The sequence below is a fragment of the Haliotis rubra genome, unplaced genomic scaffold (genome assembly GCF_003918875.1).
Source record: "Haliotis rubra isolate DU_JTF1 unplaced genomic scaffold, ASM391887v1 Scf638, whole genome shotgun sequence".
Lineage (NCBI taxonomy): Eukaryota > Metazoa > Mollusca > Gastropoda > Lepetellida > Haliotidae > Haliotis > Haliotis rubra.
This window is the reverse complement of record NW_025767344.1, coordinates 227,496-244,430: the sequence shown is the minus strand read 5'-3', so window position 1 is coordinate 244,430 and position 16,935 is coordinate 227,496. Positions and strand designations below refer to the sequence as shown.

Sequence of the window (16,935 nt, the reverse complement as noted above, 5' to 3'; positions counted from 1 at the left end):
ACCATGTTGAAGAGATGTCTCCTTTACGGCCTGACCTATTGGGTTCAAAGTTATTTAAAACAATTAGGTCTTTTCCCTACTGCATCATCTGATTAAAATATAATGGACTATACATCATCTTTTCTTTGACTTTGTCCACCATACCTATTAAGATTTGAAGTCTCAAGGTTTTGTCGGCCACCAAGACTGCTATGTTTTGTTGCTGATATTAAGAACATTCTGTTGCACGAGTGCTCTGCTCCTCCTACACCCCTCCTACACCCCCACACTGATACGGCAATTGTCAGTCACTCCATTATTATTCGTGTGTCAATAAACCAGGTACTTCACCTCTGTCTAGCATTCATTGGAGTTGAATATGTTTCAACAGACATAGCTGAAAGGATTTTTCCCTTTTCCCTGAAGCTTCAGTATTGAAAAAATGTTTGTGCAGTGCAGGTGAAATTCTCAATTTAAACTCCCAGTTTAACTTGAATGACTGGTGTAGAAAATGTAACCTTTCCTGTATCATGAGAAATATAACAGCAAAAACATTCAAGGATAGGTTAGGATTGTGTTGAGACTGTGAGTGGGCAACTTACGTGTTTAAAATAATAGTCTAGGTTTAAAAATATATTTGTTGGGCATCTGTATTGTTCTCTTAAGTTAACTCAGATATATTCCTTGACTGTTAAACATGTGAAGATAATATGGTGGTTATCTGCATACTCATTTGTTGAAAGATAGGCTTGGTTGTCTGCTGCCAGTTGTGTGCAGGAAGCTGGATGTGTGACTTCTACACTGGCTAATATTCTGGTGCTGTGTAGAGGGCAGTGTACTACATCACTTGATGGACGAGGCGGTGGCGGCCTCAGGTAGGGCTCAACCAGCAGCATCCTCACTAATGACCTTCACTTGACCTGTCTTCTGCTCGTTTAACTTTGAATGAGAAGTTACCTTGGGACAATAACAAAAGTTGACTTCATGTGGAAGGAAAGCCATGAATGTTTAAGCAAGTTCTGTTGGAGACCTGTCTCCTATCCTGTTGATAACGTGTTCCACAGGAATCTGCTCATACATCTAGTGTGGAACATTAACACAGCTCTTGTTGTCACTTGTTACTTGATGATCTACTGTGTTCGGTGACCAGATCCATGGACCCTCGGTGAGGGATGATGACGTGGACTTGTCCTTGATCTGGATCAGAGACATTGTATGAGGTGAACAACTACTCAAAGGAAATAAAACAAACCCAATAACATATTATATATAACTGTTTCCAATAATCCCACTCATAGTCTCTCTGAAATATTTCATGTCAATATGGAATGTTTTCATAAAACCGATTTTAGAAAAATATATGTCACTGTTTTATCTACAAGTCTCTTTGCCTGAAACACAGTTCATGTCTAGTGCACCTGACTGCGACACTTAGAGCCATGCATCAAGTCTGTCCCTTAACTGCTGGGGCTGTTAAGATTAAATGGTGACTGTGGATCTGTGATTAGTGACATCAACAAGACGTGAACCAAGATTAACTAAATTAGTCTGGTAAAACAATATCGATCTTTGATATCTTTCAGGAGAAAACTGTAATTGATTGGATGTGATGGATGTAAATGTTGTGTTTCCAGTAAGGAGAGTCACACGTGGAAGAATTAGTCTGACTGATTGCTGCACTGTACAAGTATTTGGTAGCTGATATGTTTATTCAGTGTACCAGGGGAAATCTTTTCTATACTGCTGAACTGCTGAATTTGTTTGCCTTCAGTTCACAAGTGAATGAATGAAGTCCAAACAGTGCTTCAGTAATGGTCACTTTGTGCAGTGATCAAGAAAGGATTCTTTCAAAATAATATTCAGATTTCAACATGTTTGTCATGATCTATGGTGGCAGTGGATGGTCATTTGTTGGCCTGTTGAAGTACCTTTAGATGCGACTCACATTAAATGATAAATGTGAATGTCTCGACACTGCCCTGACTTGCCATCTACTGCCCAGGACTGCCCCATCAAATAATATTAGCAATTACTGATTAAAGATTCTTTGATGACAAGAAAGTAAACCTGACATATTAATACCTTGAAAAAATAGATTTATGATTGTCATTGACAACCACTTTGTTGCACCGAATGGGTTCAGATAGTGAATATATGGCCGACATTACCATCTATTTCGGTCACTGCTTGGGTGTTAGATCTGCATATTATGATAATTGTATATGATGGTATTAATTCCTGTTGAAAGGCCATCAGACATAATTGCAGCTCATTTTACAATATAACTCTCCTTACACAAGGAATGTGGAATTCCTTCTCTGGCATTATATTTATGGCACAAGGGAGTAGTAAATATGAATAATGAACCAAAAGTGCCCATATCACAGCTAATTTGTAGGAATATTGTTCCAGAATGTCAAAAGGGCTATGTAGAGAATCTGATTGGAAGTAACGTGATATTGTGCTGTGTTCCTTGGCATCACACTAGGTTCTTAGTTTTGATGCAAGAGTTGTTTCATCTTTTGAAAGGCCACAACTTTATCATTTACAAGAATCACAAGGAATGAAAAACATCAAAAACAAGTATCTCAGAGGAAAGTGATCTCTTGGACAAAAACCCTAGTTTCATAGCTTTACAATATGTGATGATTTATTTTATTTTTTCAAACTGATTTATGAAAGCCAGCTCCAGTTGGTGGAGACCTGTCACATCAAACTGACACGGAGACCTGGGGTGTTGTGATGCGAGCTTCGTATGTGTTCTTTAAGTGTAGGGTAAGAGCCTGTTGATTCAGGGGCAATTGAACCTGCACAATAGGTGGTGGCTTATGCAATCCATCCATGGCGGTGTTACGTCAAGCACCCTGTAGATTCATGGTAGATTCATCAGCTCTGCCCAGTAGGGAGGCGGACAGATCTGACATTCAGGGGTTTTAGATGAACATCAAACTCCTTGTTTTGTTGTTGAAGCCATCTTGTCAGGCATATGTTATTTATTGTGTCATGGAAGCTTTTACATAACTTTGTGGACATTCCTTCACAGAACAGGTCTCCATCTTGTCATAAAACCTCTGCAAGGCCACAATTGTTGGCGACTAATAACTAGGTAAATATGGAGAGTTGAATGCTTTTGAACCCTGTCATATGAGAGCTTCTGCTAACTGTTTTCCAATGGTTTGTCTGATAAAAATGGTTAGAAATATCTACAAATTTCTGCATCATCTAGTCCACACAAATTGCTGATGGTAAACTTTGTAGTGTAAAGGAAATGTCACTGGTCCATCTTGTATATTACCTGTCTCAGATTTGCACACTTATGTAGGTGTAGTGTAGCAGTGGTGGAGCTGTGGACTGTTGCTGCCTGGTGACGGAAGTACCCCTTTCACTCTGTCACACCACACGTGGCAGTCAAACACAAAGCTATCAATCATACATACTATCTAAAATAGATTTCATTACCAAGGATAATTATCTTACTTGAGATGTAGGTGTCAATCACATTAATCAAGACACATTTAACCAAAAATTAACTTAAATGACTGCTGTTATAATAATTATGATAATGATAGATGTGTGTTGGGCTCAGACAAAGGCCGACATGGGATGCTGGTACCATGACTTCACATGGTCTGGTGGCACAGCAATGGATTGATTAGTGTTGGGTGGCCCCCTATGTCCCCTGCCAGTAGTACATAATGAGGAGCGGGACAACCCGTTTCCCCTGTGGGTCATTGCAGAGGGTTGGGACTAATACAAGTGTCCCACATTGTATTGGCTGCCTTGGCCTCTAGAAGCTGTCCAGTATGTTGGAGGTGTGTTAAGACAGTTTCCAAGTGCTGTTGCACCATTTTGCGACTGACTGTTTGCACCAAACAGTCATCTAAACGGAAAACATTAATTTCTTGATTTTGTCAAGAATGTTTTCAACACTTAAATTTGTCAAAAATATTTATCAGAGACCTGAAACCGTAAAGAACATCCATAAGATAAAAATATCTTGTTCACAATCAGGCAGTATGTCGTCAACAGATGCTCAGATATGCCAATGCCTCCTCATATATACTCCGCCTTGTATTTAGCCCAATGACAGACGATGCCTGATCCAATATGCAATAACTGATTGCACACATAGGCAAGATAAATTGTTCATAATGATTATAATGCTTCCCAGGACGCCGGGCCATAAGTACCAGCCTGCAATAAGCAGTATCTAACAAATCCTGAAATAAGTGGCTTCATTAGATCTTGATGGAATTTTAATTTGGCTGTATCTTCATCAACAGTGAGTCACAGTACTGTGTCTATGTAAGTATTTGTCATAACATCCTTCCTGATAGTCCGGCACTTATTGGTCCTTGTGGGTGGGGCTTACAACCAACTCAATTCTCCGTACAGCGCAGTGGTAGAGAAGAGTCACAGCTTGCACTATAGCATCACAGCTCCACAATAGCTACAATGTATACAGTTGTGCCTCCACACCCTGCCCCAACGGTGCCGCCAGAATACATGTACTACCCCCCAGGACAGCCAGTCATATATACCGTCAAGGTGGGACATATATACCATATCACGCTAGTACTAGCGTTTTCTGTAGCCATATAAACTTTTTTACTCTGTGTTGCGGCCATGGCCATTTTGATGACGAATGTGATTAATATCCTGGTTTTGCCATACGGGACGTATAGATTAATCTGCACAAAGAATGTAGAATACAGTCGTGGCAGTTCAGTCACAGTGGGCAGGATGATAATGTTCATCATGGTTTTCATCGTCAGCTTGTTGCATACTTTGTGAAAAAATCGTGACAATCACTTTATGTTTTATCGGTAAGCAGCACCTGATGCATACAATGTTTTGATGTGTTCGCAATAAGAGCTGTTAGTAAATGAGGTATATAATGACTCGATTCTGTTCAGTCCAGAACATATTTCATTTTTTACATCCATTATGGAACCATTACCTGTTAATGTGAAAGCTGAATATGTTTCCTCTCGTGCCTTTAACTGCTGTCGCGTGTTTGTGGAAGAACGATGTTTGATGGCTTGAATTCTGTGTAACGTTTTGTAATTTTGTGATGTGTACATGTATGTGTTTTCTTGTCATTATTTCACCGTGTTTTCCACATTTGTAGTTCTGGACTTGTTACAACTCTTGGTCCTATTGTACATTTACTAAAATTTTGACCAAACATATAATTATTGTATATGCTGACATGCTTGTATTAAAATCAAAATCAATCAGTAAAATTCAAATTTGTTTTAGGAAAGTAGCTTCTGAAATATTGGAGAATAAGTGCAAGAAAAATGTTCGGTGCATAAAATGTGTGAAGACAAGGAGATACGACTGCAGCATCTGTTATCTATAGCAGTAGGAATTCAAACTGGGATGTCCACAACATCTGTTGCAAGTTCTGGAATAATCACACCGATAGTAAAGATAATTCATGCATCACTCTGTGATGGTCTGAGGTGTTGTATTCCTCAACAATCCATATTTCGGTCTTGTTCTCCTCTACCGATCCGGGTCACTGCATAGGGAGGGATGAGTTCACGAGTGATGATCCCCCCACAGGATTTGCTGTTTATGTCCTGTAGCCGAGATGAAGGGGGAGGAGGGAGCAAGCTGTTCCTCACTGATATGATCGACAGGAAGCAGTGCCTGTCCCCAGCCATTGTTTATAGTCATCTACTTGCATATGATATCACCCTAGTTGGGTGCCCAGTTTCCCTCTCTCCCTCTGTTGGGGAAATTGATAATTACATCCTTGTTTTGTTGCTAGTGTTGAAACTGAATTAAATTTGAATATTATTTGGCCTGATTTGTACATGCAGTTTGTTCTTTGTTCTGAACGCTAGCAGTATATCCTTTGTTCCATATATGTGCTCTATTCTTGTGATTATAGCAGACAGGGAAGATTATGGTCATATATGCATGGGCTTTCCATGTCGGAGGAATATGGTTATGTATACTATAGGGCTTTCCATGTCAGAAGAATATGGTGACATGTATACTATAGGGCTTTCCATGTCGGGGGAATATGGTTATGTATACTATAGGGCTTTCCATGTCAGAGAGGAATATGGTGACATGTATACTATAGGGCTTTCCATGTCGGGGGAATATGGTTATGTATACTATAGGGCTTTCCATGTCAGAGAGGAATATGGTGACATGTATACTATAGGGCTTTCCATGTCAGAGAGGAATATGGTGATGTATACTATAGGGCTTTCCGTCATGTCGGGTGATGTATGGTATAGACTGTCGGGGAATATAGGGGCTTTCCATGTCAGAGGGAATATGGTGATGTATACTATAGGGCTTTCCATGTCAGAAGGAATATGGTGATGTATACTATAGGGCTTTCCATGTCGGAGGAATATGGTGATGTATACTATAGGGCTTTCCATGTCAGGAGGAATATGGTGACATGTATACTATAGGGCTTTCCATGTCAGAGAGGAATATGGTGATGTATACTATAGGGCTTTCCATGTCAGAGAGGAATATGGTGATGTATACTATAGGGCTTTCCATGTCAGAGAGGAATATGGTGACATGTATACTATAGGGCTTTCCATGTCGGGGGAATATGGTGATGTATACTATAGGGCTTTCCATGTCAGAGAGGAATATGGTGATGTATACTATAGGGCTTTCCATGTCGGAGGAATATGGTGATGTCTACTATAGGGCTTTCCATGTCAGAAGAATATGGTGACACATACTGTGTGTGTGTATGTACACAGGTATTCAGACATATAAAATGGGAATAGTTGATTTCTGGCAGGTTGTAACAGAATATGAAGTTTTTGTCACTAAACTGGTATATCCATCAAGAAATATACATTAAAGTACTGTCGGAAATAGAAAAAAACTGTATTTTCTCATTTACCTCTACAATTTATGTAGTTGATATGTGCAAGTGTGAAATATCTGTTAAACTAAGTTCGGCCTAACTACAGTCTCAGTGGTAGGGAGATAGGAAATGTAGAAAAAGGATTCTACTGAAGAGAGATTAGTGCAGAAATGAGCAATGCGGTTTTTTTCTAAGTCCAAAACGATTTATTTGGAACAGACCATGGCTTTATGCAAATTAGTGTGCGACGATATTGTATTACAAAGGACACTTTTTAAATGCCCAATTTGAAATTAGACGTAGCTTCATTATAAACGATTGCTGGCGTAAAAAATAATAACTTTCATGCTGAAACTATTAAGGATGTAGCTATCATGGAGTCTCACTGTCACTATAACAAGAAACAGATAAGAGGATTTGTCTCAAAAGCAAAACCTGGAGGGGTGTCGCAGAGAGGACAGAGATATCAGCTAAGATAAGATAATCCTTTAGGGCAATTATACTGGGGAAGTACACGGCATGTCATAACAAATTTACAAATAATATCCAGTCCTGTCGATCTTTGCGATTGGGTGGTCATGCCACCTATATATTTTGAGACATGTAATATGATGTGTTTCTATGGTTATTAGGTATCATACTCTTTTACATATCTCAACATAAACTTTACGAAAGAAAGACACGTAAGAAGGGTGGCAATAGATTCGATTCCCCACATGGGTACAATGTGTGAAGCCCATTTCTGGTATCCCCAGATATTGCAGGAATATTGCTAAAAGCGGCGCGTAAAACTGAACTCACTCACTGACTAGGAGCTTCTATAATGTTCTGATGGAACTAATACAGATATCTGTCACAAAGAGTATTGTTAGGCTCTATTTGCTTTGTTAAAGCTAAGCATTGAATGTTAGGGAAATATTATAATTGTTACAATGTGGTGCATGTGCTCAGATGAAGAAACTGAACAAAGAATACTTCCACACAAACATGTCGAGGGAGAAAAGGCCTGGGGCTTATTCCTGGTGTAGAGTTCCTTATGGCATTGTAATGGCTGTTTACAGAACATGATTTTGATAGCGTTCTGTCATTGAGATATTTTTGCATGGATGATGAACAATTTGCAACCTTGAAATAATTTTTTTTATCAGGTTTAAACCATTTCCACAGTTTGAGGATTTGATGGTAGAAAACTGTTTGAAAAATGGCTGTAGTGAGTAGGATATTAGGTTTCGTTTACCAATATCCATGGCAAGTGAACACCAACACTGGACGTCACTGGTCATGTGGGAATAGAACCTGGTCTGAGGCTTCACAAACAAACCTGTGACAACTGGGCTACCCATTCTGTATCAGTCTTGGTTCGCTGGAATATTCTTTTGCAGTAAACTAAATCCTATTCAAATGAAGAAAATGATGGTATCGATATCGTGTATGGTTAATAAAATAATCATATCCTTTCTGCTGTATTATGTCACAGGTCCATTAATGTTCCATGGATTATTGGAGAAAAACAACCTTTTGTCTGGGTGTTCTTTATGCGAATGTTGGTAGCATGATGAAAACTTAATAGAATCCTATCTGACTGATGGATTTTATGATGCATACTGAGAGTGATCTGATCAAGAACTTGCTGGAGTGGGGTTTTATTTGGCTTGCAGTGATCTGGTTGTAAAGTGTTTAACGGTGTAAGCAGCCATGAATTATTGAAGCAGATTATGAGCTGTACATTATTCTCAAAAGGTTAGAAGTAGATGGGTGAGATATTCCAAACAACTGTTGCCCTTAACAACCAGACCCAGAGACAAGGAGTCCATGTACTTGATACAATATCTTGTATTGGAATATAGCAGCCAGGCAAGGCCCTCATAAACTGGAATTAAATATGGTGGGGGAAATATCCATTTTTGTGTGTTAATGTCAGGTAATTGTTGATGTCTTGTTGCTGTATATTTGTCAAAATATGAAGAATGTTTGAGCTGGCCAGATGTGCGGCATCCTATCAGTGGTCATTGCCATAGAGACAGTGTCAGCTGACATATGAGTATGTTGTGTGGCATCATGTGATAAGTTTCAGTATTCCCCATTGCTCATAAACAATTAATGATGTTATCTACACAGAAATCATTGTACTTTGTGCTCTGTGAACAACAAGGCAAACCATTCCTTTTAGCCATGTGAGATGCTGAAATATTAAACTTGCTTTTGTTTAATATGTCTCTTGATGGCAAGGGAGGTAACATCTGATTTAATTGATGGTGTTACAAACCATATTGCTGCAGAATACATGGTTTGTTGTCTGACATTTGCCTGATTGCATTAAGTGAGTTGGCCGAGGAGACAATAGTTTGTATCTTCTTATCATTGAATACTGCTTTACAAGACTATATGATGCCTTTGTCACAGCATCGCTACCAGACCATCTCAATGTCCACTGTAACAGTGAAGCAGCATCAGGTAGTTGGTGAATACGGCATGTTATTACCAGTAGCTGCTGCAGTTGCTGTTTCTAGCTGGGGTTTTATTGAACATTACCTGCTTGTTTGTTTTGCAGAGGAAAACATTTCTTTTAATGATGATTTCATTTTGAAACTTTAACTAAATTCTTTCTGTTCATTATTTTTGCGATTATTGGTTTTGATTCCTGTATTGTTTGTTGTGTTGCAGAGAGGATCAGAAGAACTGATGTCGCACAGCCCGATGGTGACGAACGGCACAGGGATGAGCCCTCAACATGCTCACAATTCTGACATCAGTAATGATGCCAAGAAGGTAGGTTGCATAGTTTCAAAAATGTGTTGTCACCCCTCAAGTAGGACTTGCATGTTGGCCCCTCAAGTAGGACTTACATGTTGGCCCCTCAAGTAGGACTTACATGTTGGCCCCTCAAGTAGGACTAACATGTTGGCCCCTCAAGTAGGACTTACATGTTGGCCCCTCAAGTAGGACTTACATGTTGGCCCCTCAAGTAGGACTTACATGTTGGCCCATCAAGTAGGACTAACATGTTGGCCCCTCAAGTAGGACTTACATGTTGGCCCCTCAAGTAGGACTTACATGTTGGCCCCTCAAGTAGGACTTACATGTTGGCCCCTCAAGTAGGACTTCATTGTTGACCCCTCAAGTAGGACTTACATGTTGGCCCCTCAAGTAGGACTTCATTGTTGACCCTCTTGAGTAGGACTTTGTTTTCACACTTTAAAGAAGGACTTAGTTGTTGGCGATGTCAGGTATGACAAACTTGTTGACTCTCCCAGTTGGTTGTTGGGGCTCAGTTAAAGATGTACTTGCCTTCTCAAATAGGACTTAGGTGTCTCTCCAGGTAGTACTTTGGTTGGAATAGCTTAATTGATTTGGTGGATATGGATATTTGGAAAACAGACCAGAATCCCTGGAAGTGTCAACAGAAATGAAAAAGTAACATCTATTCACTCTGTGATTTCGATGGTCAACGCAGCCATGATTCAACAATGGGTCCAAATGACCTTTATTTTTAGCTACCAATCAGTAGCTTTCAGGAGACCACAGTGTACAGTTAAGCTTGTAGGATTTATCGTTCAGTCTCTGGAGGATTGAGCTTTCGCAGAGAAAATTACAGATTTCTTCCAAGTGTGCAGACTGCAATATTTTTAACAGGACATACATGCAAATCTGCATCTTCGACAACAACATAATGTACATCTGCATGTAGCACACCGGTGTAAAATTAGTCTTTGTAGGATTCACACTGACATCCAACTTAAATCTCCATATTCAACAGTGGCATACAGTATCTAAATCTGTCCATGCACCCATATGTATCAGTGCATTTCTGCAGTGGAAATGTTGGGAAATGCTCACAATTGGTTTCATTGTTGTTGGGACTGATGCCTGCAAATGTTCTCAGCACATGCTACCAGCATTGCAGCTTCTATGTCACTCGTCGGTTCTCAACACTAAAGAAATTGGATATTTCGGTGATTACTGTTTTTGTGTTGTGGGCATTAAGCCCTGTTTCTGTGTAGGAGACATCCACTCGTGGAGTGGAAAGCAATTTAGAGAATATTAGGAGTGGATTTTCTTTATGACGAAGTTTGATAGCTTGAAGATAAAACAACTGAGAGGAAGTCAGCAGAATATCACGAAAACTGCCATACTTTCAGCAGGAGGTATCTGCCAGAAGACAAGTTGATATATGTTTGGTTCATTCTTAAGCTTTTCTCTCTCTGCTGTCCAACAACTACTTCAGGTTTTGTTGTCAAGTCCGAGAACCATTAGAGGTCCCTACTGCAGTAACATTCAAGTTGTGATTGGTGCTTGGGTCTGACATGCTACAGCAGCATTTGACTTGGACTTAGATCTCACTTAGTCATTGTACTTGGATCTCACTTGGTCATTGTACTTGGATCTCACTTGGTCATTGTACTTGGATCTCACTTGGTCATTGTACTTAGATCTCACTTGGTCATTGTACTTGGATCTCACTTGGTCATTGTACTTGGATCTCACTTGGTCATTGTACTTAGATCTCACTTGGTCATTGTACTTGATCTCACTTGGTCATTGTACTTATTGTACTTGATCTCACTTGGGTCATTGTACTTAGATCTCACTTGGTCATTGGTCATTTAGATCTCACTTGGTCATTGTACTTGGTCATTGTACTTAGATCTCACTTGGTCATTGTATTGTATCTTACTTGATCATTGTACTTAGATCTCACTTGGTCATTGTACTTAGATCTTTGGATTGTACTCTCACTTCTCAGTCATTGTAGATCTCACTGTTGAGTGGTACTGGTATCTATTGATCTTTCATACTAGAGCTAAATTCAATTGGTGAGTGATACTTAGATGTCACATGCTACTGATTGCTTTTGAGTTGACTATTACTTAGTTCTCACAAGGTGAGCTAACCTTGCCATGTCCTCCAGCTGTGACTGAAGCCATTAGTATAGTGGCGAGCTACAGAATCGACAGGTGCACTTGGTGCCACCAAGGGAGGGCTGTATTTTCGGATTAGATGGTACCTACTGGCAGAGTGACTGCAGTGCAATTGCTTTGCATGCCTTGTAATTGGTGGAGCTCCACAGTAGGCCTGGTATCAAGGCTGCCATTAAGTGCCTCTGCCATGCATGCTAACTAGAGGCCTTGAAGAGAGGCCCGTGCTAAAGGAAACCAGTCATTTGAATTTCAAAATGTCAGCTTCAGATATTATAGCAATTTGACATTTGGTGATACAGGATTGTAATGACTTATAATTCCCAGATTCATTGGTGGCAGCGGTATTGTTAGTTCTGTAACAGCAATGAAGAAAATTTCATTAATCTGCTGTTCCCCCAGGACATCGAGTGTCTATAACAGTCATTTGACCTTTGCTGCGTGCAGTTCAGTGCAGGTACATCCAGGAGAAGGCACTTTGGAATCAGACACTTTCTCGAATAATATTTTTGCATGTACGATAATCCTATTTTTGTAAAAGTTTGATATTTGCACCATGGATTAACAACGTTTCCAGTATGGTTTGATGTTTGTGGAACATCAAGACAGCATCTTGCGCCATGTTGAGAGTTCACTGGTAAATCCAGACATACATATATTGTATTCTGTTAGTTTCTTCTCACATTGCTAGTGCGTAATTACCCGACATATACAGACGATAAGAGACTATGAACTGTGAGTGCAGCCATTACAGCTTCGTTGGTTCTCACAAAACAAATTGTAACAGTATCTACAATTTGTCTAAGTGTCTTCCCCTTCCTTTTCTCCCTGTCCAGCCGCAAGTTAAACAGTTATAAAAGACTGATGATTCCTGTTGTCATGACATCAATGTCTGAATGCAGAGTGGAAGTGAATGGGGCATTCATTGAAGGTGTGATTTCGGACCTTTGAAATATATGAAGATAGGATAGCTAGGAAACCTAATGAGGGGATGGAGAATTCTGCTAGTTTGTTCATCCAAAATGTTTTTTAAAATCTATCTTTTGAAAGCATTGACATTTGTCTGTGATGATTGTGAAGAATTCTTAATGAGCTAGAAGCATGTAGACTTGGTATTGATGGCATTTATGAGATGGACCAAGATCATCAATTCTTAATGTGGGCCTGTTTGGTGTGAACCATTTAGGCACATTAGCAACCAATATCTGCTGGGCTCTGGGGGCTCTGGGTCCATTGTCACCTAACCTAGAAGCTGTTGCCAGGCAACAGCCCCATGCCCTGGGATGTCATAGCAGAGAATAATTGATTCCAAAATTAGCAGCAATTGGAGTTGAAAGAATTAATATTGTCAACAGCTTTTACCATCTGAAATGTCAAAAAGTTTCGGTCCTGAATTGTTTGTAAATGTCAACAGTGATACTCTGTAACTTGTTCTGTATGGTTGTGCCAGGTCGTATGTTCGGGCTGTGTATATTTCCATACTCTTCCAATGAAAATTGTGTTTGCAAATGATTATGTATCAGCTTTGAGATCTGCTGCAACAGAGTAGGAGGGTGAGATTGTTCTAAGACTTTGTTGTTTTCTTTATTTGGTTTACCAGGCCAACTGAAAGAAATGAAAACATCTTATTAAGCAAAAACAGCAGTAGCTGGCTGTTTTGAAGCAAGATGAAATGAAAATACACTCATTTCTTTTTACTGCTCCTCGTAAGAAATGGTGAGTAATGCATAAAACATATATTTCCTAACCAAAAAAAGTATCCTGCAGTATCTACCATGTTAACATGTGTTAGGTTTTCATTCAATTGTAACTCGGCCACTTATCTGGAAATTGTTTTTTGAAAATAAAAAATATCAAACCACCTAAATTGAATTTTTGGGAAAAGAGGGAAAATATCTAACAGACAATAGAAGGTTACTGTTTCCACTGCAGACTTTCTTATGATGCAGGACAGCTTTAATGCCACTGCCTGAAACATGGTTATGTTAATAACTTAGCATGATGAAAGCTAGCTATGTTTCATGACCAGGGGATTAACGATCATGTTTAGTGAAGAAAACATGTATGTATTTGAACAGAAGAAATATAGTTTATTCTGTTATTAAGCTTACATGCTGTGATGTTTGTTAAGTGTTGTTCATGACATTGTAGAAGCTTAGCACTCAATATAAGTATGTTTGAGGTGCTTGCAGTATGTGTTTTGCAGTAAGTCAAACCAGGCCAAATGGATGTCATGCAATGGTTTACAAGCTGGGTCTGTTTATATACCTTACTCCAAGAGCTTGTTGACTCTAGCTTCCTCCAGTCCTGCCATGTTATGTATGAACTCAGGAATTAGTCATCGTTTAGGAGATAAATGTACTGCCAAATGATATTTTTGTGGCAATATATGCTGTTAATTTGTTGACATGAAAATAAAACTGTTTGCGTCTGTTTGGAAACATTGCAGCCTGAGGATGTATTATGAGAACATTCAACAGATGTATTGATTTCAGATTGGAACTGGTTGTGGGGAAAGTAGCTGGAGAAACCTTTATTGTGGTATTATTGTGGGGTCAGATGCTACTTTCCTTCCACAATGATGTTTATGATGTGAGGGAGTACATGTATACCTTGCAAGTCCCATGACAGTTTCATGGCTGAGTGAATCAGTTTTGGTCTCTGGCCTGGCAAACATTTGGTTTGTTGTTAGACGGGTATTTATGTGAAAGTGGCTGTCTGTGAGCTTATGCTTGTTTGCCACAACCCTTCTACCTGTATCTATGGTTTCCATTTCTTGTTGGAACAATAGCCGGAGAGCCATTCTGCCACACAAACCTCACCACTCTGATTGGGAATGAAAGAGACAGCCTCGTTTGGTGAAAGCTTTGTGGATCCCTATAGGTCTGCGTGGTGACAAGAGAGATGAAAGCTACCCACCAGTAATATTTCAGTGTCAGAGATATTATTCATTAGCACAACATGAATGCCTTGTCCTGATCAAGAACTATTCAGCTTGGGTTGTGACTGTGTGATAGAATTCCGCTTGCTGGAGAGTTCTGTTGCTAGGTGATGGGTCCTACACAAAGCAATAATTGATATACCAAATACATCCTGGCAATGATTTCTTTGTCTTTCATGTATATACAGAGAGAGATGCCCTTTTCCAAAATAGGTCTTGTACAGTGACTGTCTAAACATATGTTCAGCTATGAGAGATATCACAGTTTAGCCATAAGATCAGTTTGTTGAAAAGCATTCCATATTCCATCTGTTTAGTGCTAAGATATAAACTTAAACATTGACATGCTAAGATGGTTATAACTCCCATACTTTAACACACATACCACGCTGTTAGAGGATCATCAGCTCCCATATTGTTACATGAACTAACCACAGTCACCTGGGTACTAAGATGGTACAGTGCCTTCTGTTATCGTTAACTACTTTCAGTAATCTTAGTGCTGATTTTACAGAAATATGGGCTTTTGGAATGTCTATATTTCTCTTTCCAGTTCTGTTGATTTTCTGTTGAGTGTATATTTAATTTGGTTTGTTCAGGGGCAAGGTAATGTTGCTTCTGAAGGAGTCGTATGATTGGTGTGAGCGTTATTGGTGCCGATGACTACGTGGTGTTATTAGTGGGAGATGTGATGCATTGTCATTCAATCTCGGCCCCCTGTCTGCTGGGACACTTCTTGTCAGGGATTAATGCAACTAGCATTGCTATAATTTCATCCTGACACCCCTGTGATGTCCCCTTGGGATTCACCCTCCCTGGGATTCAGAATCATGACCATTGTATTCAGTGGGGATGATAGCATCTCATTGACCCTGTATTTATGTTTTTGGTGGGCTTGTCAGTCCAGTATTTCTATGACTTGTTATTGATTCACTGCTGTCTCTGAAAGAAGTAGGACACTAGAATGTTTAATTCAAGCTGGTTGGCGAGTGTATCTAATGGTTGGTAATTGGATGTAGTCCCTCGAGATAGGTGATGGCTCCTCTGTACTGCATGGTGCTGTGAAGGTTGATACAGTGTTAATTTCACAGTGATACAAAAACATACTTTGGTTTAAGGTAGTTTGGTTTCGCCATTGTGAAAAGTTAAAATGTAATCCAATTCTGGACAACACTGTTCTCTTACAACCTGAGTGGGCTTCAAAATCTGGTACCATCTCTTCTGTCTCTTGGGTCTCTTGGACAGCCAGCTGGAAGACACAAATCTGTGTCATGGCCAAATGTATTGAGGAGATCAAACATCTTTTTGATGTTTTCAGTTTGTGACAGAAATCTTGTTTTTCTCAAATTAAGGACAAACAACGTATCTCACCAGTTTGATCCGGCTTGATCCAGCTGAGGTGACAGTGGCCACGACATACCTGATAACGACGCATCTGCATCTGGACTGCAGTCGTATTGTGCAGCCTGAACGGTCTCAAAAGACACAATCAGACTTCCCTCACTCATTTTAAGATGGCTGCCAGGTGTGGTGGCGTCTGCTCAACAGTCTGACATTCCACAAAGACCTGAGGAAGGGTATATTTCCCCTGTGATCAGCACCGGCTGTGTATCAACATGGTTGGTATCAAACTAGACTCGAGATGTAATCCTGACATTCCAACTGTAACCCTCACTGGTCCTTCTTGCTCCCCGAAAGGGACCTGAACCGACCTCCTTCATTTTGTCTGTATATCATTCAGTCAGATTATTGGAAAGCTTCTGCAGCAACAGTAAAGATCTACACACAGTTCAGCGTAAATGTTCATGTGCATTTTTCTGGTTTCAATGAATATCACACTTTATTCCAGTAAGCACATTTTGTCCAGTGATTGATTCTAAGAAAAAGGAGATGTCTGTGTCTTGTTCATGTCTCAGCTGATTGTTCTGCATGAAGTTGACCTATAGGTCCTAAAAACGTGTTTCCAATTGTTTCTTGCTCTTTTGTTGTTGAACAAAAATTAATAGATGTCCGATGAATTGACATGAGAAATAGCTGTGAATTTCTGGTGTGTGTAATTGGCAAACCAGTCTACATACAGATTTAAAGCCTGCATACCAGACGTGTAATATGAGACTGTATCAGAACGTGTATAATATTCATCTGTTATGTCCCAGTCACACCTCACACATTCATACTGATGTGATTTCACACTTTTTGCCATACTTTATTAATAATGTTTCCTCCGCCTAATGTTGTTT

General features: G+C 39.7%; 1 protein-coding gene across 1 annotated transcript in view; it reads left to right on the top strand.

The window, feature by feature from the left end:
* LOC124256738 (polypyrimidine tract-binding protein 1-like) overlaps window positions 1-16,935 on the top strand; it is a 130,813-nt gene that overhangs the window by 87,907 nt on the left and 25,971 nt on the right. The window contains 1 exon segment of the mRNA XM_046690701.1: window positions 9,503-9,607. Coding sequence (XP_046546657.1) covers window positions 9,503-9,607 — 105 coding nt within the window.